This window comes from Typopeltis vanoorti, chromosome 11, assembly GCF_054136105.1.
Source record: "Typopeltis vanoorti isolate ZY-2024b chromosome 11, IOZ_Tvanoo_1.0, whole genome shotgun sequence".
NCBI lineage: Eukaryota > Metazoa > Arthropoda > Arachnida > Uropygi > Thelyphonidae > Typopeltis > Typopeltis vanoorti.
The window spans coordinates 28,001,557-28,025,926 of record NC_143559.1 but is presented as its reverse complement, the minus strand read 5'-3'; the positions used below and the strand labels follow the sequence as shown (position 1 = coordinate 28,025,926).

The window sequence follows — 24,370 nt, the reverse complement described above, 5'->3', positions numbered from 1 at the left end:
CTATTTACTTGTATCTTTCCTTCACTCTTCCTTTTATATTTATTAATTTTTTTCTTACTTTCTTCACTGATATAATATGCTAATATACTTCCTTAAGAATGCCTTACTCAACTCTACCTAAGAATGCTTCCTTTTTGGACACTGGCAAATTTATTTTTTATTGCTGCACCAGCCAGAGTCCTATAATATGAGCTTATTCAAAATTCAGGGAATATTCCTAGGTTAATTAGCATTCATTCTAATATACTCTAAATAGATACTGGTACTAATTGCAATCGTGGCCAACAACCTATTACTCAAACACTTCCATTAAATTCTCTCCTGCTATGGTTCTAAATTTTTGTAAGTGGTAATTTGAATTCTCGAAATCAGGCATGAGTCAGGCATATACAACAAAATATGTTTATTGGAACAAATTACACTTTACAACTATAATTGGAATAGGATACTAAGCTTTTCAAAATCTCTTGCTACGTTAGTTACTCAATGCTAATTTAACAAAACACTCACAGATCAAATTGCTAATCACACACAAACTATAAAACATTAAAACTAGCTAGCTATGTTATTCTAAATTAACTCTTAATGCATGCTACATTTAAAGACATTTTACAACCCGTTACTATTCTGGTATAAATCATCTACAAAATTGCAAATTCACATATAATCTCAGTCACATGCAGCTAAAATTTCACTCCTGACATTCCTTTCTTCAGCAGAATTACTCTATCTCAAAATACAAATCCTTATTATAGTCCACTATGAATTGTCCACTTAATATGATCTAACATTAAATTCTGTCTCATCCAAACATATAGTAAAGGTCTTTACGTTACCCAATCTTTTTCCGAAGGTCTGTTAACGGCCATGTGCTGTTCGGGTCCTCCTTCGATCGGTTGCTTCTGCAATAGGCTTACGACTACGCCGTCTGTTTTACATTCTTCCGGACTCTAACTTCTCACTGCCTCGATACAGTGTTGTCTCTGCTCCTACTTGAGTGGGACATCCAGTGACTGGCACAATTTCTGTGTAGGCCGATGATTCGCGTGCTGCTGATCATGGAATCTTGTTCAGCTTAGTCAGAATGCCTGTCCATTAGTCAGGAACAACCAGAAAAAAAAAGCCTTGCATTATCGCGTGCACTGCCTTATATTTCGTCCTTTCTTTTCCACACGACCCTTAGTTTTCATGCCCTCAAGATGATCCTCAAGTCCTAGCTGCTGTTAGGTGCTGTATTATAGGGAATCACGCTTGCATCATCTTCCTTGTACATTGTAGCTTGCGGCATTACGGCCGATACATGCGTATGTAACTCGACCTTTGCACTCATACTCTTAACTTCTTTGGCGACTTATTAAGTTTAGGACAGCTTAATGGGACAAGATTATACTACTATTTCCTTATTGCAAATTCATTAATCCGATAATCCTTCAGTTTAGTTTTCAACTACAAGATTTTTCTAGTGAGATTTACATGTTATTACACAACTTCCTATACAACATAAATTCAGAACTGTGTGCTGTCAACCAGGTATTATCTGAGTTAGCCAAATTCTTATGTTAGATTCTGAATGAACGATTTCTTAAAATTCGTCCATTCAGGATCTAACACTCCCCAATACACAACTTGTTGATGCCTATCAGGCAGCCAATCTCCAATCCAATGCACTAGTCTAACATCAATCTAGTTTGACTATCAACTTGTCATACAGTAACCTATCAAAAGTCTTTGGAAAGCCTAAGTATACACTGTGCATTCACCACCTGCATCCAATGCTGCTGTCAGCTTATTATATTAGCTAAGTAGATTACTAAAACATGACCTCTCTTTAGCAAATCTGTGCTGTCCATCAGATTGGCCTATAATTTGATGCTTGATTTCTGTCACCTCCTTTATGAAGCAGCACAATCCTGCCTTTCTTCTGCTCCTCTTGAACATGACCCAATGTAAACAAATATGTCAAGGCAGATGTCAACTCCCTGGCACATTCCTTCAAAATATGCTGTGATATATCAAGTCCCACAGCCAAATCAATATCAAGTTTGCTTAATACCCCATGTACCTCTTCCTCACTCAGTCTCTCCTCCTCCTTATTAACTGCTCTCAATCTCTCCATGAAGTCACATTCACAAGGATGAAAGACCTTTATGAACTGCTCATTAAATATCTCAACTATATCCTCTAAAGCAGTTGTCCTTATATCATTTTCTCCAATCAATGTCATGCTTCCATAATCATTCTTATTTTTGCAAGCTACATATTGAAAAAATTCCCAAGAATTTTTTTTTTTTTTTTTTTGGCTTCATTAACTAACTGCTGCTGATACGAAATTTTTGCTACCGTTACCAATTAAGTCCTTGCTTGTTCTTTACATTCCTCATGGAATTGATTATTACCACTCCCCTTATGTTGCCTCCATAATTCCTTTGTTTTCTGTATTGCCTGCTTAATTTCTTCATTCATCCATTTCACACCTACCTTATTTAACCTTCTGACCTCTGGAATACATTTAGACAATGTTTCTACTAGATAGTTCTTGAATATCGCCCAAGCAGCATTGTTCTCCTTTCCACCCAACTCCTCATTCCATGCTGCAGCTCAAAGCTGTCTCCTTAGCTTATCATAATCACAAGCCTTAATAGTTCCACATATACCCTTTCCTCACAGAAGTCCTTACATGGCTGGCAACCACCCAGGTAATCACTTCATGGTCATCCTCACCAACTGGAAGGAGATTTGACACCTCATTTATAATAACATCCTTTGATAAGGTGATCAAATCCAAGATCCTCAATCCCTGTGTTACATACTGCCTAAGGTAGTTGTCCCTCAAAAACTCAAGAAACTCATTTTCTTTAATTCCAGTTGCTATCTCGTCATCCCAATCTATATTGCCATAATTAAAACTAACTATTTGCTTATACATTTCCTGGTGACTACTCTCCACATTACCAGGTCTATAACTCCAACTAAGTATTTCATTCTATTCAACTCTCTCACACCATACAGCCTCAAAACCATTACCACTATTTCCCCCACATGGACATAACTCTTTTTATATCATCAATAGCACTCCACACCCTTTTTACCTTTTCTATCTTCACAAAATACATCATAGTCTTACATCTCTATTCCTGTCAGAATGTCATTCTCATCCGACCATATTCACATCCTCTTGGAGCATCAACCTTTCTCATGCTGTTCCCCTTCTCATTTACCACACCTCACCTGTCCACCTTGAGTCTCCATTTCTCTGTTTGTCTTGCATGCTTATTCTCTCATTCTCTACACTCACACTGCCTGCTTCTTCATTCATGAGCATCACTTTAATCTCTCCTTCCTTACTCTTCCACTGTTCCATATTGCTTCTTACACGCTCAGATTCATTCTCTCTTCCTGTCCAGCAGCAGTCTCTCCAAATGACTCAAAACCATTCAAATGCAGCCCATCACTCTTATACAGTTCAATTCTTCCTTCAAACTCATTCCACACATAAACAAACTGCATTCCTTTCTTTTCACACATTTCTGCTAACATATCATTCATTATTCTTGCACTCTGCTTCATCTCATCACTGTCATACCTGGGCAACACACTGACTACCTTTCCTCTTACAGTATTATCTTTTAACCTTCTCAACAACCTCCTGATATCCAATCTTAGTTCTCCTTGTTCCCAGTCAGGTAATTTGTTCCTACTACCAACTCCTTTGCTCGATCAGTCCTCATATGCAATGCCTCAATCACTATTCATTTTGCCTCCAGGAAAATAAACCTTGCACATCTTCTCATTTACCAGACCTCTAATAATCGAATTGCCATACATCACCACTCGCAGGTCTTTCGTTACTATTTTCATACCAACATGATTTGTTTGTTTTCTTCACTATTGTGCCTAAACCCCAAATTTTTCTTAGCCTTTCTCAAATATTCTTGCATAAATCTTAGCAGGAACACTAAGTAGGGAAATTCCTCTGTAATTCTGATATTATTATTATTATTTTTTTAAAATAAATGGATACTGTGAGAGTTCTACTCCGATCATCTGGATTCAACCAGCTGACCAGGCCTTGTTATACAGTGTAGTCACTGTAAAACCTTTATACCTTCATATTTGGGCATTGCTGGTTGCATATCATCTATTCCAGTTGCCTTTCAGCATTTCATGTTTTTGATGACTTTCCAAGTATTGATATGTATTCACAATTACATTCCTCTTGAATGTTTTCTACCACCATGCTGTCCCTGCTCATTTCATTTAGCATGGTCTCAAAGTTATTACTCCATACATTTGGAAAATCTATCTTCTGTTTTCATGTCACCTTAATCATCTGATTCCTTTTATATTACTCTTTCTTTCATTTCTAAGCTTTTACAATAGCCTCCAAAATTGTAACCTTTCTGATATTTCTTTTCTACATTCTCACAAAGTTTTCCAATAGCTTTTGTTTAGCTAGTTTGCCAGTGGTCTCTTTCTTACTTTTTACTCTACTCTTACTTTGTTAGAGCACAAACTTACTTGCCAGTAACTTCAACACCCTTTCTTCTCTTCCTTGACTGTTTCTTTAACTTCCTAAGTCCACCATCATCATCAAATTCCTGCCATGTATCCTCAAGGGATGTACAGGATATAATAGTACTACATGAAAAATTTACATCATTACTAACTTCCTATCTACAATTTTCCTTCAAATCAGTCTGTTACTTGTCAAGACTCCAACATTATCGGATCTTATATTTCTATCGTCTAAGGCACTTTGTACCATATCAATCCACCTATATCTTGATCTTCCTCTGGGTCGTTTTCCTGCCAACCTGGCAGAGAACACTTGTTTTGCTAATCTTTCCATGCCCATACCACCTGAGATTAGCTCTGCTAACACATTCCTGGAAGCTGACAATGTCAAGTTCTTTCCTAATATCCTCATTTTTAATATCATATTGCCATTGATGCCATCTGTTCATGCCTCTAATCTTTCTCAGAATTCTCATATCTGTGGTCTCTAGTCTATGGTCAAGTGTTTTACTTCTGATGCAGCTCTCAGATCCATAAGTTAAAACTGGTTTGAACACTCTTGTATATAGCTAATTTAGTGTTCTGACTAATTTCTCTCTTATTCCATAAGAATTTATTCAATTGACTTCCTACCATACCAGCTTTGTTGATTCTGTTCTCTATTTCTATATTTAATTTACCATCTTCACTAAAAATCGTGCCTAAGTAGCTGAAATGTTTTACTTGTTAAACATGTTCTCCGTTCACAACACAGTTGACATTTTCAACGATTCTGTCTATTTTCATTGTCTTTGTCTTTTTATTGCTGACCTTCATCCCATATCTATTACAACAGCTATTCAATTTAGTCAGAGAATCTTGCAGACTTGTATCGAATTAATCTAGAAGTATAACATCGTCTGCATAAAGCTGAGAGCGGACATAATATCTCCAATTTTGTTATCATGTTTAATACCACTTTCCTTCAATAATGTGATCCATATAGATAATGAATAACAGATGGGATAATCTATATCCTTGTATCACACCAGATTTAACATCAAACCATCTTCCTGTACTTCCTTCAATTCTAACTGCTGACTCACAACTCAAATAAAGACTAAGTATTGCTTAATATAATGCCCCATTGACACTATATAACTGTAGCGTATTGAATAGTTTCTCTCTTGACACTTTGTCATATGCATTTTCCAAATCAACAAAACTTAAATACAGATCTTTGTTATATTCCCATGATTTCTCCACTATTTGTCGTAAAGTGAAGATCTGATCCTGACAGCCTCTATTTGATCTGAATCCAGCTTGTTCTTCACCAAGCTTTTCTTCCACAATTCTTCTCAACCAGTTCTCAAGTATACTTGCATAAATCTTACCAAGAACACTCAGTAGGGAAATACCTCTAATTCTCACATTAAGTTTTATTTCTCTTTTTATATATGGGTACTATGAGAGCTCTACTCCAATCATCGGGAACTCATCCCTCTGTCCAGGTATTCTGAACTATGCAGTGCAGCCACTGTAAGACTTTTATACCTCCATACTTGAGTATTTCTGGTTGAATATCACCTACTCCTGTTGCCTTTCCACATTTCAGGTTTTTGATGACTTTTTCTGCTTCAAGTATGGATATGTATTCCTGATTGTATGCCTGTTGAGTGCTTTTTACCACTGTGCTCTCACTGCTTGTTTCATTTAGCAATTTTTCGAAGTAATTACTCCATACTTCAAGGATATCTTTTTCTCCCATTTTCATGTCACCTTTATCATCTCTAATTCTTTTACAGTACTCTTTCTTCCATTACTAAGCTTCTTCAACAACCGCCAGAATATTTTGCCACCTTCTTGATATTTATTTTCTATGTTCATGCCAAAGTCCTCCCATGACTTTTGTTTAGCTAGTTTTACACAGTGTTTAGCTTTCTTACATTTGTCTCTGTATTCTCTAAGAGCACAAGCTGACTTATTTGCCAGGAACTTTTGATATGTTTTCTTCTTTTCCTTCATTGTTTCTTTAACTTCCAGTGTCCACCATGGAGTTCTAATTTTTCTATCCTAGCAGACAACTTCAACCGCATGCATCTCTAGCTGAATCAATCAGGGTTTTTTTTCAAGGTTTGTCACTAATCTCCAAGGTTTGGTTCCTGTTCTCAAACTCTTTCATTTTTTCTTCAATAATCTTTGTGTATTTTAGTCTATAGTTTACATCTGAGAGCTGCTCAACTTTTATTCACTTTAAAACTTTCTTACATGTTATTCTTTTCAATATGAAATTCAATTTTATCTTGCTCAAGCCTAAATAGTGATCACTTCCAATTTCAAATCCTCTGTACACTCTGGTCTCCTGCACCAAGGAGAAAACATCACTATCAACAATAGCATAGTCAATGAGACTTTTCTTATTCCTTGCCTCTTCTCTCCATGTGAATTTGTGCAAATTTTTATGTTGGAAGATGGTGTTAGTAATAACCAGTCCATGTCCTGAGCAGAAATCCAACAGATATTTGCCATTATTATTAGCTTTGCTGTTTTCTCCAAATTTTCTCAAAATATTTTTGTATGTCTGACAATCATTTTCTACTCTGCTATTTAGATTCCCAACAAGGGCCAACTTTTCCTTTTTCACTCAAAAAATTCCTCCACTTCTACCTTAGTGGAACCTTCTGTGGGACCATGGCACAAATAAGTCTCATTGTCCAGTTCCCCATTCTCGTATTTGCCCACATCACTCTACTTGAGACTGCCTGCCATTCAAGAAGATTAGCCTCATATTTTGTGTTGAATACTATGGCTACTCATTTTCCTTGATTTCCTGAGTCCACCATGAAGTTCTTTTTCTACAACATGCCTCTGGCTGAATCAGAGTCTACAATTATCTCTTAAAGCTATTCAACTTTATTTTAAAAACTTTCTTACACCACTTTTTCATAATGATATTCAATTTCATCATGCTTAAACTAAATGAGCATGATGAAAATCTTCTGTATTTCTATATTGAGGACACAAATCCTGTCATCAACCAGCATTAAAATGTACTCTCAACAATAACAAGGTCAATATGACTTATTTTTTGGGTCTTCTCTCCATGTGAATTTATGCAAATCTTATGTTGGAACATGGCATTAATAATGACTAGTCTATGTCCTGAAGAGAAATACAGCAAGTACTTAGAATTATTTGCTTTACTATTTTCTCCAAATTTTCCCTAATATTTCTATATGTCAGGTAATAATTTTCTACTCTGCTGTTTAGTTCTCCAACAGGGACCACCATTCCATTTCTCTTTGTGTCAGCTTTGAAACATCCATCTGTGGTTCCTTCTATGGAACCACAGATAGATGTTTCATTGCCCAATTCCCCATTCTGACATTTGCCAACATCACTACTAGATGCTGCCTGAAACTCAAGAAGATCATCCTCATATTTAACTACTGAATATAAAATCTTGTATTTGCAACAAAAATCTCACTTGTTTTTTTGTCTTCTTTGTTCATTAACACTTATTTTACCAATCTAGTACTTAACCAATTCTTTTGCCAGTTCCATTTCTTTTATGTAGATGTTGAACTCTACTAATGTTGAGTTGAGGTCTGTTCCAGCAACTAACTTTTCGCTGATTTCTGTCCTGGTTCCATGATGAAAACAATAATGGGGGAGGGGGGGAGGTCTTGCTTAACCAAGTGATGCTTCAGTAGACATAAAATTTCATTATGTTAGACAATCATTTTGTTTTAAGTCAATAAGAATTGAATTTAGTCAGCAAAATCTCAAAGTACCAGCTAATCCTTATTTGTTCAGTATCCAGGTAGATACCTACTAATAGAGTACAGCATGAGAAGATGAGGACTGGACATTAGGTCAGAAACTCTACTCAGATCTCTGCATTCCTTAAAAGGTTACAAGGAGGTCTCCTCCCAGTTTCCTAGCTTTGGTTCAAGGCAAGTGACCTCATATATGAAGCCATCCTTGCAAAAATTCTTGATTTTGCACATGCAACAAAAGAGCAGTGATTATGATGACTGAACTAATTAATTTTCTGGTAGTTAGATAGCTATTTTTGGCTTACAAAAAGCAGAAATTATATTCTTATTTAATTTTATATCCAAGTGTAAGCAAACAATTCATCACTAGGCTACTTGCATACAGAAGCCAGACTTCACATTAACTGCCTTATTATCCCATAATGCAAAGCACACATCCTTTTGAATGTGTATAATGCTATACATTATGGCAGGGTCAATATCCTGACTGGTTTTGAATTTTACTGAGGTATGTTAAAAAGTGTGGGAGATACCTCTCCAAAAACTCTGAGTGATCAACAAGATCTAAACTTGCTGAGTGATCCTAAAGGATTGCTACTAAATTATCACTACTGCCCTGAATAACTCCAGGACAGGAAACTCAGCAGTGGCTCCACTCAGTGAAAGGCAAAGCCCACCACCGAGCAGTCTCTCTACTCCCCCAAGAAGCAAGCAAATCCATAGACGAACATTAATAAGTGTCATCAGTGGGAGCTAGATCCAGAAGAGATACCAAGGTTAACTGTTCTAACAACATGGATTGATTGGACCTGGTGGTCCTTTATCCCTTTGTCAGATTTGCAATGAAGTTTCAGGATTATGGAAGATTATTGAGCACTTGGCTTGCCCATTGTGGACCATTGACTTGATTTTTTATTTTTTCTCTCCTTAAAAAAATGGTTTGGTATGATTTTTTGGAATGTTTGTCCTGAAATATTTGTTTTAGTCTCCCACTAGGTGATAGATTGTAACAAGCTAGGAATATTATTAAGCCTTTGGCTTGCCCATTTTGAGCTTCTGGAAGTGGGTTTTAAAACACCTGTTCAGTATGGTTTTGTGATATTTCTATTTGCAAAATCATGTTCGCTGCAATATGCCACTTGGCAGATTAGCGGGTTAGGGTGGATAGCAGTGTTTGCAAAGAATTTTGCAGCCCTTTCACATAGGAAATTTTTGATCTCAGGGATATTGGCTTCCCAGTGAAGCTGCACTGAACAATGGTGTGTTCAATGCTATTCGTAAACACTTGTTTGGATTGTCTGCAGTTTGCCAATGTTGAATCTGCTGCATGACTCCATGTAGGTAAGTGGAGTATCAGGACTAGCCTGATCAGCATCTTGTTTAGCAGCAGTTCAAGTTCTGTGCTTAGTCAGCTATGACAATTCCGCAGTGGGTATAGTTGCCCTATTGTCCTATGTGCTTTCGAGCTGACATGATCGGTATGAGTTGTAAAATAAAGCCCTTTATCTAGTTGTACTCCTAATTGTTTGGCTACTGGTTGCCATGGAATAGCGGACAGGGCCCAACCACAACAACTTCGCCCTCCATGGCAAAGTTGTGAATAGCACTGCAGCACTCTTGTCTGCATTAAGATCAATTTTCCATTTTTTGAACTATTGTTCTAGTACTGAGACTGCATTTTGCAGTTTTTCAGTTGCCAACCTAGGTTGCAAGGAGCAGACCATTATTGTACTATCATCTGCATAGGCCACTGTGGTGGCAACTATGCATTGCATGTCAGCCACATAGATGGTATAGAGTAGAGATGATAGCAGAGAGCCCTGGAAGATATCTGCTGTGATGCTGCATTCAGACAACCTAATTCTCTGTACTTTCACTCAGTCTCCAATTGCTGAGGTACAATTTGGTAAGTTTGACCAGTCATACAAGATGTTTTCCCCGACGCTGAGAAGTTGTTCTTCAAGAAACCAAATTGCTCATCTAGGATGAGATTTAATTCTTTTGTGACTCTCTGCAGTCTTATTAGCATTACCTTTACTCTCTCAGCTATTTTTCCTAGGCAGGAAAGCATCATCAGGCTGACTGGGAAATAGTTTTAGGGAAGTGTAATGCTTTTCCTGGTTTTGGGATTAAGATTATCTGCTACTTTCCATCATGCAGGAAAGTAGTGATATCTTTAATAACAGCAACAACAAGCTGCTGTATAGCTTATGCATTATGGCTTTATGCGTCAGGCATTTGATGTTTGTCAGAAATCCCATCTGGACCTGCTGCTTTTCTATTCTTAACTTTGATGATTTCATGTACCTCAGCAAGTGATATCAGCTGGATGAAGTTTATGTTCTCTGCGCATTATAGCGAACAATGTACCCCAGATGATAGAGATATTGCTCTGCATGGATGTAGTTTGGACTACACTGCTTCTCAGCAAAGGCTTCGACTTTGTCTACATCATGATAAACTAAACCAGACGACATTCACCGTGGATTTGTGGGAGAGGTTTACAATCTGTGTGTAGAGCTTTGGTCATTTTTCAGAGCATCTGGGCTTCTGTGTTTAAGGACTGCAGTTCTGTCTCCCACTGTTGATTTTGATAGCTTTTAAACATACATCAGACTTCTGGGAGGAACATTCTGGACTATTGGTACCTGGTTCTGATCTTTTCACAGATCAGGTTTTTAATCTTATCCAGAAATCGGTTGGGGTTTGTGCATGGCACATACGTGGTGGCACTGTTAATGCAGTTGTATCTGCTTTTCTAAGCTCAAAACCAAGTTATCAATTTTTTTTCCTTTGAGTCGATGGCAGGAACTGAGGCAACAAATCCGTGTAAAGCAGTCAGTTTTCTTCAGCTGACAGTTGGAACCTGTTTGGAATATTTTCAATTGGAGTGAAACTAGGTTGTAGTCAGAGCTGAGATCGTCTATTGCACCTATTTGGTATTGATGCGCTATATTTTGCAGTACTGCTATATTATATCATTAGGAAGTCCTGCCACAATGTAGTACATGGGTTCTGGAGAATCTATGATCACTGTGTTCCTGGTGGCAGCAAAGTCATTGAAGGTTCTATCATTTTGATTTGAAGTTCTGCTGTTCCAGGCTGTGTGCCTAGAATTCAGATCTCCTGCTAGTACTGATTTGTTTGTGTCTAGAATTTCAGTCAAGTCTGCTTCCAGTAACTGTTTGCTTGGAGAGTTATATATGGAGTATATTTTCAAGGAACCTGCATTTGTAGTTTGGAACTCCACTCCCATGATTTCTATGTTGGTAGTGTCAGGATTTACAATTTCATTGTAAATGGGCTTGACAAATATGGCTGTGCCACCCATTTCCTGGGTTGGATCTATCATTTTGGTATAAAACATAGTTACTGAGCTTGAGTTGTCGGTTGATCAAAGGTGCACGCTGTTTTAGATGGATTATCTCAACACTGTAACATGTTGTAAATTCTTGTAGTTCCCACATTGTTTCCTAGACCATTGGTATTCCAGAACACAATCTGTAGAGAGATTGGATATCTGGCTACCTACATTTGTTAACCATCAACTAGTGCAGTAAGAACTGTTTGTGAATGTCTCACAAACTTGTTTGTGGAGTCTTAGCTAGGGTTTGCTTTGCTGAACTCAATTAACATTTCACCCAGAGTGGCTGCTATGACTAGCTTTGCTGGATTTGGTTGGGCATTAGGATTCAGTTTTTCCACAGGTCTTGAAGTCACCATCTTTGCATACAAGACACGTGTTTGGGTGGTTTGTTGGGCCATTGGGGGTCACATTTGCTGTGGGTGCCTGTGGAGTTGTTGGTGAGGCTTTTAAGTTTTCTTTTGTTGAATTTGGATTGCCAAGTATTGCTTACAGCCTTTGTAGTTGGCAGAATGTAGTCTGCTGCAGTTGGCATGGCACATTCAGCTGCCTGTTTTTGATGTTTTTTTTTTGCAGGAAGCCATTGTGTGGTTTTCTTAATGCATATTTAACATAGCTGAAATTGGTCTTGCAGCAGCAATGCAAGTGGGCAGCAAACTGTTTTTAGATCACAGATTTCACAATATTGTTTGCTGATTTCCATTAAGCAAAGAGGCATTGACCATTTATTTGCTCGGAGCAGATAAACTTTAATAGGGTTTAGTCTGCAGTTTTGGAGGTTACCAATTACTTCCTAAGTGGTGACAGATTCTATAGCACTGCACAATACCACCTTGAAGTTTTTTTCACTTTTTAAAATGAACATGTTGTAATGAACATTTTAATTGTCTAAAAGTTAAGTTCACAGTAGTGGGCTACCATCTCTGGGTATATTCAGATCCCCTCATCCATGTTCCTGGCTTCAATAAAATTTAATTTACAGTTTTTGAGGGCCGAAGCCACTTCCATCGATTGATCCTTGGCTCACAGGATAACAGGAGGAACTCTTTTCTTATATCTGTTTGTTTCTTCTTCCATGGGGGTTGCAGTTTTTCATTTTTTCCTTCTCACTTCATAGAACCCATCTTGTTCTTCAGCTGTTTCCTGGGTTAAATATGGGCCAGAATGTGACACCAGAGTGGTTGTTGACCTCTCAAGTTCAACCTGGAGTCAATCAGACTATTTCGTTTGCAAGAAGTCATGAAACCTTCTGAACAGTGCAAACTCCTGCCCTGACTTTAGGCCTTCCCACTGAGAATCATCTATTTAAAGTTCGTAAAGCAATCCTAAATTCTAAGTTTAAGAGAGGATATAAAAATAAAAAAAGAAAGAAAAACAGAAAAGTGGAATAAATCTAGTAACTAGCGCACTTATCTCTGGAGAAGCCTCGAACCCAAAGTCATTAAAGTCAGAATGAATAATTCTGAATGAGTCACCTCAAATACCAAAATCTCAATTTGAAGTTAACCTCGAATTGAGTTAACAAGTTGTCAGAAGGTGTGACACTTTATTATTAAAATACTATTAAAATTTGTGTTTGTCCGGTTCGGACACATCAATCTGTGCAAAGATGTCTACATGTGTAAGGCATTAGAGAATAATACAGATCTGCAAGTTGTCCACCTATGTCAGGCACATTGCAGACAAGACAATACAAAAGAACAAACACATAGATTATTATGTGTGTACACAAATGCTAGGAGTATCAGAAACAAAGGGATAGAGTTTGTTGCCTTAGTCAATATGTTGCGACATCAGATTGTAGGTATTAGTGAGACCTGGCTATCAGAATCAGACCTACTGGTATCGAGTGTCAAGGGTACAGCATTTTTAGGAAGGATAGGAGAGAAGGGGTCATGCTGCTAATGATATTGGATGACTTGAATCCAGTTAGAGTTGAGACCTATGATTGTAGTATTACTACAAACAATATTTCATGTGGCTGTGAGTTTGAAGTCATCTGGTGTGAGGTGAAATCTAACAAGACTAATTACATAGTGGGGTGCTGTTACAGACCTGGTGGATCGGTTGCTAGTGATGAAGAATGCATCACCAAATAGAAAAGATGAGCGCGAAAAGTGTAATCATAACGGGAGACTTTAATTATCCAAATATTGATTAGGTAGTAGAATCTCATGAGAAGAATGAAAATGAATTTATTGAGCTGTTGCAGGACAACTTCCTCAAGCAGCATGTAACAGAAGGAACTTGAGGTCAAAGAGTTAGATTTGATTATAGTGTCAGAGGTCAAACATTTCAGTTAAGATTTAACTATTCTGTCTCCGGTTGGTGACACTGATCATGCGGTACTCACTTGGGAAGTGACTAAATTTATGAATGTTCCATTCAGAAAAGGTTACATGCTGAACTACAAAGCAGGAAATTATGACCAACTGAGGCATATACTGAGTTCAGTTGAATGGGATCAGTTGCTGGATGGAAAGAATATCGACAGTGCTTGGACGTTCCTCAGATCAACAAAGTCTGCGATACCAATCGAGCAATTCCATATCATACTCATTACCTGGTAGTGAGATCTGCTTCAATTCTTCAGTCAGTTTCCCAACACTATCTAAATCTAGTTGTTTTTTTTCCCCCATATAACTCACTACAGTATCTTGTCCATCACTGTACAATTTTATCTTTATTCATCAATACTTTGCCTTTTTCATCTTTAACTGTGGTCTGTTTTGGTTGCAACCTTTTATTAATGGTTCTAATCATTTTGTACACCTCCCTAGTACTGTTCTATATTATTGCATTGGGCTTCGAACCATTTTATCTTATCCATTCTGACTGCTTTTTTCACCTCATTACACTTTCTTCTATACTCCTCTATTTGTTCTGATGCATCCCTTCTTATTTTCAACATTGTTTCCTCCTGTATTACCTTCAGTGTTTCTTGTCTAATTCATTTCTTCTCGATCTTCTCTTCTTTTGGTACTGTTTCTTTAACCGCATCTTCTATTGCTTTCATTATTCCTTTCACTCTTAAATTTGAATATTTTTTCTTTGTCCACACTTTGAAATTTCTTTTCTAACATTGTTCTGTACCTTCTTCCTATTTCTGCTTTGCTTATTCTTGCTATATCTCTTTGTTTCTGATGAGAGATTTATATTTTCTTTTTAATTTCAACTTGATGTTTGCAATCACTATACTATGATCTGAGTCCATATCTGCTCATTGAAAAGTTCGACACTGCTGTACTGACGTTATCCATCTTCTTTTAATCATTTCAATCACGTTCTTGGTTTTCCCATCATTTGATTGCCACATACATTTTCTACACTCCTTTTGCTGAAATCTTGTTACAGATAATCATCTTGTAGTCCACAGCAAATTCTAACATTTTTTCACCTTGTTCATTTCTTTCTCCAAAACCATATTTTCCCATGACTCTTTCCCAACCATCATTATCTATTCTGATTTGGGCATTCCAATCTTCTTCAATAATTAGTATATCTTGCTTTGGTATTGTTTCTATTGTCTCTGTTAGATCTCTGTTAAATAAGTCAATATCCCCATCTATGCTGTCAGATGTGGGTGCATATATCTGGACTATTGATATATTAAATGGTTTTGCTCAAAATCTTGCTGCTATGACTCGTTCATTGACTGGTTTGTAGACTAACAGTGCTCGTGTTAAGAAGGAAGCCAACTCCTGCTTCGTGTCATTATGCCATGACCATATGACTTCAGATCCATTTATCTCTCCTGATGATGTCCATCACATCTCTGCCAGTCCTAGTATATCACACCGATATCGCTTCATTTCCTAACAAAGTAATACTAGTTTTTCTGACATCCAAAGTGGTCCGTACATTCCACGTTCCTACTGATAGTAGTTCTGCTAGTTTCAGTTTGTTCCCTTTCAGTATCCCACTTATCGATCCAACTTCGGTTGCTCAATTGGTATCGCAGACCTTGTTGATTAGGGCAATGTCTGAGCCAGCATGTTGTAGCTGTTGATCATATAGCCATCAGATAACAATTTGTGTTTTTTCTTTACAGTCAGAGCATCGACACTCATCTGACCGACCCTCCGCCTTAATCCAGGCTTGGGACTGGCATGAGATCCCCTAAGGATTCTATGGCAGCTTTTTGCTTTGCTTTCTGGCAAACCAGAATTAACTTACAGCAGATTATTCAGTGAATTAAAGAGCTTATGTTCATCATTAGATCCTGAAACATTAATGGCTGAATTCGAAAAAGCAACTATCAACACTTTTTCTAACATATTTACATCAACAACTATAACAGGTTGTTTATTTCATATGGTAGAAAATCTTTATCAAAAAATTGTTACCATTGGTTTGAAGTTACACCATCAAACAGATGCTGAATTCAACATGAAAATTAAATGCTTCACAGCATTAGCATTTCTTCCAATGAGCGATGTTACTGATGGATTTGTTGAATTGACAATCTGCAGCAAAGAGGTTAATTATTTATGCATTATCTCTTTTAATTTCCACTATTTTCAAATAATGCAAAATGTCTTACGCAGAATTTTTCTTACGGTGAATTTTCCTAGAATCACTTGAATGATATAATATCAGAATGTGTCCCGAGAGTTCAAAGAATAAATAGAGTAGGAGTCAAATGGATGTGTAATCTTATTAAGTAAGAGATTCATAAGAAAAGGACGATGTGGAAGGAATACTATTTGCATAAAGATGACGTCCGTTATGAACATTATAAGCAGCAGACTAGAATAGTTACAACTGTTGTATGGAAAGCAAAGTCTGAATATGAAAAGAAACTGGCTCTGCGTGCTAAAGACAATCCAAAAGAATTCTACCGATATGCTGCAAGTAAAAGAAAGAATGAATACAAAAGAATAACTCTTCTAAATCCTAATGGTGTGAGGGTTACAGATGCAGAAGATGTTATTCAGTTAATGAGTGCCCGTTTAGTTAAAAGCTATCAACCTGGTGTATGAAACATTGAGCTCACTGTTACCTCTTCTAGTGAAGAAATGCAGGTGTATGAGGACGAGGTATAGAGCTGTTGCACAAATTGCATAAGAATTCAGCAATAGAGACTGATGGGATATCAGCAAATGTGCTAAAAGAGGGCCAGTTCAGCTGAACTGGCCATTGCTTTGACCAGGCTGTTTAATATGAGTCTCAGAACAGGGAAGATTCCTCAGGAATGGAAGGAATGTATGGTAATTCCATTGCACAAGGGTGCTGCAAAGACCGATGTATTCAACTATCGACCGATTAGTATCTCAGGAGTGGTGGTGAAGATTTTGGAAAAATTGGTTAGGGCTCGCATTCAGAAATGGGTTAACAGTGAATCTCTACTTTGCATGAACAACATGGATTTACTAAGGGAAGGTCATGTTTTAGCAACTTGCTCACAATATAACAATGTTACCATTGAACTAGACAAGGGGAATGGAGCTAATAGAGCATGGCAGACTGTTGCATAAATTGGAGAAAATGGGTTTGAGTTATAGAATATTAGTATGGATAAGAGGATGGCTGACTGACAGATATCAAAAAGTGGTATACATAGGATGCGAGTCTGCAAGATTTAAGGTAACTAGTGGTATACCACAAGGATCAGTGCTTGGTCCACTGTTATTCAATCTGTACATTAATGATATTGGGAAGGATTTGACAAGTGACACACAGCTATTTGCTGATAATGCAAAGATAGGCAGGGTAATCAGGAATGCTGCTGATATGCAGCACCTGCAGAATGATTTGAATAGGCTGGAACTGTGGGCATGGGAAAACGGATGTCAATTCAATGTCAGTAAATGTGAAGTCATTTCACTTCGGTGTGATTAGATATCCAATATTGTATTGTATTGGTGGGATTATGCTAGAAGAAACTGATCAGGCTAGGGATCTTGGAGTGTTAGTAAATAGGAAGTTGAAGTTCAGGGCCATGTAGCAAAGATTGCAAATGCACCTCAAAAGATAATTGCAATGCTGAAACGAACGTTCGCATGTAAAAATAAGGATGTTATTGTGCGCAGATCTAGTCTCCTGGTTTCCATTGCGATTCTGATATATTGGAGAGAGTACAAAGAAGAGTGTTAAAAATGATATCACGATTGTGGAACACTGATTATGAAGACAGATTGAGAATTTGTAGACTGCAGACACTAGCAAATAGGAGAAAGAGGGAAGATATGATTGAGTCTTACAAACTTCTGAAAGGGTCATACAGGATTTCAATTGATGAAATTTTTCAATTTTATGGTGGGTGGGAAAAGGATGAGAGGGCATCCTTGGAAGGTGAGAATGAAGGCCACTAAGAAGGGGGTAAGGACTAGATTTTTCTCTCAGAGGGTGGTGCGTGATTGGAATGGATTGCCATTGGATATTGCAAGTGCAAGCAGTGTGAATGAATTCAAGAATAAGTATGTGGCCTCCCTGGAGGTCTCTTAATAATAATAAATACCCTGAAATTAGAGCTAGTTGTCACTTGGTTGTAAATTAAATGAAATAACCCAAAAAATAATATTTTTGTTTAATCCTTTATTCAAGTATGAGCAACAAAGTTACATGAAGTATCTTCAGAACTAGGCTACTTGTATACAGAAGCCAATGACTTCACATAAATTGCCTTTGTATCCCAAAATGTCAAGCACACATCTCCTTTTGGATGTATATAATGCTATTCATTATGGGCAGAACCACTACCAAGACTGATTTTACCCTTTAATTAGGTATATATCAGTGGAAGCCAGACCCAGAAGAAACACCAAGATATCACACTCTCTCACCACTTGAATATGGAAAATATGTGACTTCTGCATTATTTCAACCTTGATAACTCGTCTAAGTATTGGTAATGGCCATCCTCGTATACACGCCTGAAAGAATACTAAAGCAATTAATGTGAAGTCACTGGATTCTATATACAAGTACCTAGTCATGAAGATAATTCACGTGAAACTTTGTATATTTGGATAAAGGATTAAACAAGAATAAAATTTCTTGGCTTTTTTAATTTAATTTATAACCAAGAGAAAAAAAAATTTCTATCGCTATTTTTAGAATACATCAGATTTTCTAAAAAAGCATTTGACAAAGTTAAAAGAAGCATTTTATTTAACATATTAAAAGAAACACAAATATCAAATAATATTCTAAAAGCTATCATAAGTATATATGAAAATAATCAAATACAAATAAGATTAAATCATGAGCTATCATATATGAGAGAGATAAACCAAGGAGTCCAACAGGGATGTCCCCTTTCAGCAACTCTTTTTAATACCTACTTAAATGAAATAATAATAAAACAGAACAAAAATTTCCATCAAGGTATTAAACTTTCTCCTACTGTGAACTTAAACACTCTCCTTTTTGCCGATGACCAAATAATAATTAAAAATTCTGAAGATAACTTACAGAAAGCTATTTTAAATCTAAATGAGCCAATGTTATGGAATGATAACATCAACACTTTAAAGGACAAGATCCAGTAAGAACTAAAATAGTAATATAAAACAAGATTTTAGAACAGGTGAACATTTACTAACTAGGTGGTATGATTACATATGAAAATAAAGAAGATATAAACCTAAAAATTGCAAAATATTTAAAAATAACAGGTTGCAAACCAAACCTAGTTCAAAAACAAACCAGACTAAAAGTATACAATACATTAGCCCTACCAGTCCTAATGTGTGAAGGTGAAATCTGGACAATAAAACAAAAAAGACAAACAAAGATTAATAACAGCCAAAATGAAGTTTATGAGAAAAACTGCAAAGTATACTCTATTTGATCACAAAAGAAAACCAGAAATTATGAAGGAATTAAACCAAGAATCAGTAATAGAAAAAATTAAAAAATATAAACATAAATGGATGGAACACGTTCAAAGAATGAAAACAAAAAGATTACCAAATCAAGCCTTAAAGTACAGACCATTAGGAAAAAGAAAACTAGGATGTCATCTTAAAAGATTCAATGATGACTTCTAAGGCCAGAACAGGCCACTCTAGGCCTAAATCCTTGATATTCATGATGATGATGATGATGATCAGAATTTTCAGAAAAGGGAAAGCAAATATCAAGGGTAAATATCCATATATCAAAAACAGATGAAATAGTTTGGATTCCTATTTTTGTTTGGTTTCTTTTTTTTCTCCTCCAAATATGGTCGACTTATGCTATGCTGGTTCACAGAATATGCATCACTGCTTATGATACCAAATTTTTTATATTATGTTTTATGGATTAATGATTATAGATGTACTTGAATGTTAAGATACATTAATATATTTTCATTATTTGCATGAAACAATGAAAGTCTTACCTGTTTCATACCAAGTCCATGTTCATGCATATATCCTAAATTAAACATAGCCTGAGCATTGTGCTGCTGCTCTGAAGCCATTCTGTAATGGGCAGCAGCAGTCATGTAATCTACTCCAGTTCCATATCCATAATAATGATAATCTCCAAGCTTCACCTGGGCTACTGAATATCCTATAAAAATCACACATTATCATCTGACCATGAAGAAAATTAACAGAAGCATCATTTAAAATAAATCTAACATTCAAAAATCACACAATTATGGAGAGAAGGCTCATGTTTATTCAGCTATGAGTAGGGAAATATATATACAGCGAAATGCATACAACTCATGGAAAATAGTCTATCAAATGAAGGTGTCCAAATTGTTGTATTATGTGGCAAATGCAAAATTACTGTTGGTGCACAATCTTCATCTTTAAAAAGAATCTGATATATATTAACAAAACTTGATAGGCTTTTGGTATTCTTCCTGTTTCCATTACTTTGCTATGTAAACAGCAAGAGCACAAGAAAGATTTTAAAGAAGGAAGCATATTGCAAGTTCCTAGCAAGTACTACAGAAAAAATATAAGAAAGCTAAGTAATGAGTTGATTTGTAGAGAGAAAGGGCGAGGATGAATGTCAAAGTTGGCATCTCAACCAACTCACACTTGACTTTTCTAAATTTCTATTAAAAGGTTTCTGTGGGTTTTCTTCAAGGATGACATTAGGAATGTGATCATGCCACTTATATCCTAATATTGATCAAAGGCATGCTGTTCAAATGTTAGTGATTATGCTAACTATGCAATGAGTAGTGATATTCCATGTCTAGAAAACATAAATATAGCGAGATTATTGATTTGGTACAGATGAAAAGCTTTATTGTTGATATAATCTGTCTTGTACACTGAAATAACCAGAGTGGATTACAAAGTAAAAAAAAAAGTTTGATAATATCTGGAGGAAAATTTCAGTGTACAAAACAAATTATACCATCAGATTGACAGCACAGCTATGGATAGGCCTATCTCTTTCTCCTCTTGCCAATTACTGCATGGAGCATTTCGAAGATTGTCTCATTAAAGACATTTCTTCTAAACCTACAGTATGGTATAGATATGTAGATGATTTTTTGCAATATGGAATGGTTCACCATCAGATTTGAAACTACAGTCAACCCTCCTACAACGCGGTACTCTTATAACACGGTTTCCATATAACGCGGAGCCAAAATTGCGACAGCCCTCCTATAACGCGGTTTCCGTTCAACAACATTCCATCAACTTAATTGGTTTAAGAAGATTCTCTATAGCATGAATTTATCTATGTGTTAAATTTTTACAGTTGAAATTAACAGGGAATTTCCTTCTTTTTGGTGAAGGTACATCACCATTTTCCAATTTCAGTTATCAGGGAATTCCCCTATAAGCGAAGAAACGATGCGAGATTGTTCACGGTGCTCTGTTTTAATGCTTAAAATAGACCGTATGATTGGCTGTTGCGTATTTGCATGAATTTTTTTTATCCAATAGCGCTGCCGAACTTTCGCTGTTGCAACCACCCACTTTGTCATCAATTTTAAGTGCAACTTAGTAGGAAACTGTCTGTAAATCCGTGCAGACGTACATATCACGATTAGTGTTCAATAAAGTGCCATTTGCTCGCTTAATTTGTGTTATCGTAATTGGACATTACACAATACTGTAGGTAATATTTTTTTATTTGTCGTAATATAATAATAGTACAGTTTTAGTACAGTTAGAAAAAAAAGCTACGATTGAAAATCAACATGAAGATTTGTCAAGTGAGGAAGACATTTGGCCCATTAAAAGACGAAGAGTTAGGCCACTCATATTTGAAAGCGAGGATGAGTGTTAAAAGCGTTCAATACACATGAAATTATGTTACACAATTTTACATAATTTTCTTGGTTTTGTTGGAAAACAGTTTTTTTGTTTAGTTTAGTTTTAGTTTGATTTTTTTTTTTATCACTTCCTTGTATGAACCATTCGATTCAATAAAGATAATTTTATTGTACTTAACATATTATCTTGCCTTTTGTGTTTGTAAAATTTTTTCCACAACCGTATGCACTGTAACTTGACGCTCTGAGAATGCAATTTTCATACAACGCAGAACGAATCAAACTGATTAACAAGCGATTTTACTTACTTCCGAGTTTCACTCAATGTGGTTCCCATATAACGCGGTACGAATCAATCTGATTCGTACTAATTCTGAGTTTCTTATAGCGTGGTTCCATATAACGTGGTATACGGTTTCCATATAATGCGGCACGAATTAACCTGGTTTGCACGTTAAATCCGAGTTTCTTATAACACGGTTTCCATATAACGCGGTACGAATTAATCATGTTATAGGAGGGTTGACTGTATTCATTTCAAAAATAAATAAGCTTCATTTGAGAATTCGGTTTACCTTAGAAGAGAAAAATGATCAATCAGCCTTTTTAGATAATTTAATTCTTCATCAACCAGATGGTAGTTTACAATTTCCAGTTTTTAGAAAAGAAACTCATACTAATAATTATATCCATGCTACTTATCATTCCAGCTAAAAACGTTGGAACTATTAAGAACTTATTACATTGTGCACATAATCTATCTTCCACTGAAGGCCTTTTACAGCAAGAATTTAAATATATCAAATCTGATTTTATGAATAATGGCTTTAATGAATTCTTTATTAAGAAAGCCTTTAGCAGCTTTATGCCACCAGTCGCTCAATCTCCTGAAGATATTACTCTGATCCCATTCCCATATATTGAAGGAATTTTTGAATGTATTGCTACAGTTCTAAAAGCCTCTTAATTACCATATCCCCAACCCCTTTTCCTATAAACTCATCCCCTGATTAAAAAAAAAAAAAAAATCAATTTTTCAGCCCCCTCTGTCATCTCTTCCCCCTCCAAAAAAAGCACCCTTAAAATTAATAATATATGTATATATTATATTAAAAAAAAAACAGGTTTTTCCAAATTAATTCTTCCACTTTGCCTCAACCCCCCCCCCTTTTAACAGCCCAACAGCAGAAGTATGCACATTGCAGAAAGAAGACAACCAACAACATCCAAAAAAAGGTATGTGCGAATTTTCTTTTTCTATCATTCTGCATAGATTTGTCTCTAAAATACATCGTAATGCCCTATGATTTCTTGAGTAAAAAGCCAATGACATTAAAAAGGGACACTCCTAAACAAAAGCAGGCAAAATAGCTGTGAAATTAATAGTTTTTAAGAGGAGTAACATGGGAATTTTGCCAGAAATAATACCTATATTATCATATCCTTTTGTTTCAGGAAGATTTCTACCTTTCTTTCTTCACCTAAAGACAAGTTTTCTCCACTCAGGATTCCAGATGTCTACCAGATCCCCTGCTCATATGGTTTGCCTTACTTTATTATTATTATTATATGGGTATCTCCATGGAGTCAGAAGACTCATCGTGTGAGACCCAAACTATCAAAACAATATCTATCATACCTCTTCTTGAATTCATTAACAGACCAAGCACTCACAGCTGAGTCAGGCAATGCATTTCATTCATTCACCACTCTCCAAGCAAAAAATCTAGATTTCACACCCTTGTTAACTACATTCTTCCTTAATTTCCAGGCACGACTTCTTGTTCTTCCATCACTATCACACAGCCGAAATATTTCTCCTGCATTAATCTTATAAAAACCTTTTAGTAAGTTAAATGTTTCTATCATATCCCCTCTTCTCCTCCTATCAATCAATGAACCTCTGTAATCCCAAATTCTCAATCTATCAATGCAGGGAGTATGTTTTTAAATCACTCACCACCTTAGTCACTCTCCTCTGAACTTTCTCAAAAACTTCCTCATCTCCAAGGAATCCAAGCAACCAGACTTGAGCACAGTAACCCAGATGTGAAAGTATCAACGCCTTATAAAGAGGAATATCTCTGGATGTTAGTGTGTTCTTCAATAACCAAGTAATCCTATGTACTGTCTTGGACACCTTAGCAATGTGCCCTGTGAATTTCAACTCAATATCCACTAACACACTCAAGTCCCTAGCTCTCATCAATCTCTTGGAGTACCATTCCATTGTAAAATCTTGTATATAGAGAAAATTTAAATTAGATTCTTTCTATATCGATTTTAGTTAGGAATTCAAATTAATCTAATATACTTGTAATTTTAGTTAATATTTAACTTTAATTCTGAATTGCTGTACAACAAAAAGACAAAGAAAAATTGTCTGAATGAAATAACAATAGATTGTTAAGACAAAGAAATAATCTGACAGGATTAAGAATATGACCTTAGGCTTTCACACTCACAAAGGTCAATCATGTACAGGGTTTCCTGCCTTAACGCAGCAACCAAAAAGTGGGGGGGGGGGGAATAGACCTCTAATAATGTTCAAGA

At 36.2% G+C, this 24,370-nt stretch overlaps 1 protein-coding gene across 1 annotated transcript in view; it reads right to left on the bottom strand.

Annotated features, from left to right (window-relative positions):
- Nucleotides 1-24,370, bottom strand: part of LOC150101399 (protein sel-1 homolog 1-like) — a 279,247-nt gene that overhangs the window by 17,934 nt on the left and 236,943 nt on the right. The window contains exon 17 of the mRNA XM_090400935.1: nucleotides 19,967-20,139. Within this exon, the coding sequence (XP_090257061.1) occupies nucleotides 19,967-20,139 (173 nt within the window). The remainder of the gene's footprint in view (nucleotides 1-19,966; nucleotides 20,140-24,370) is intronic.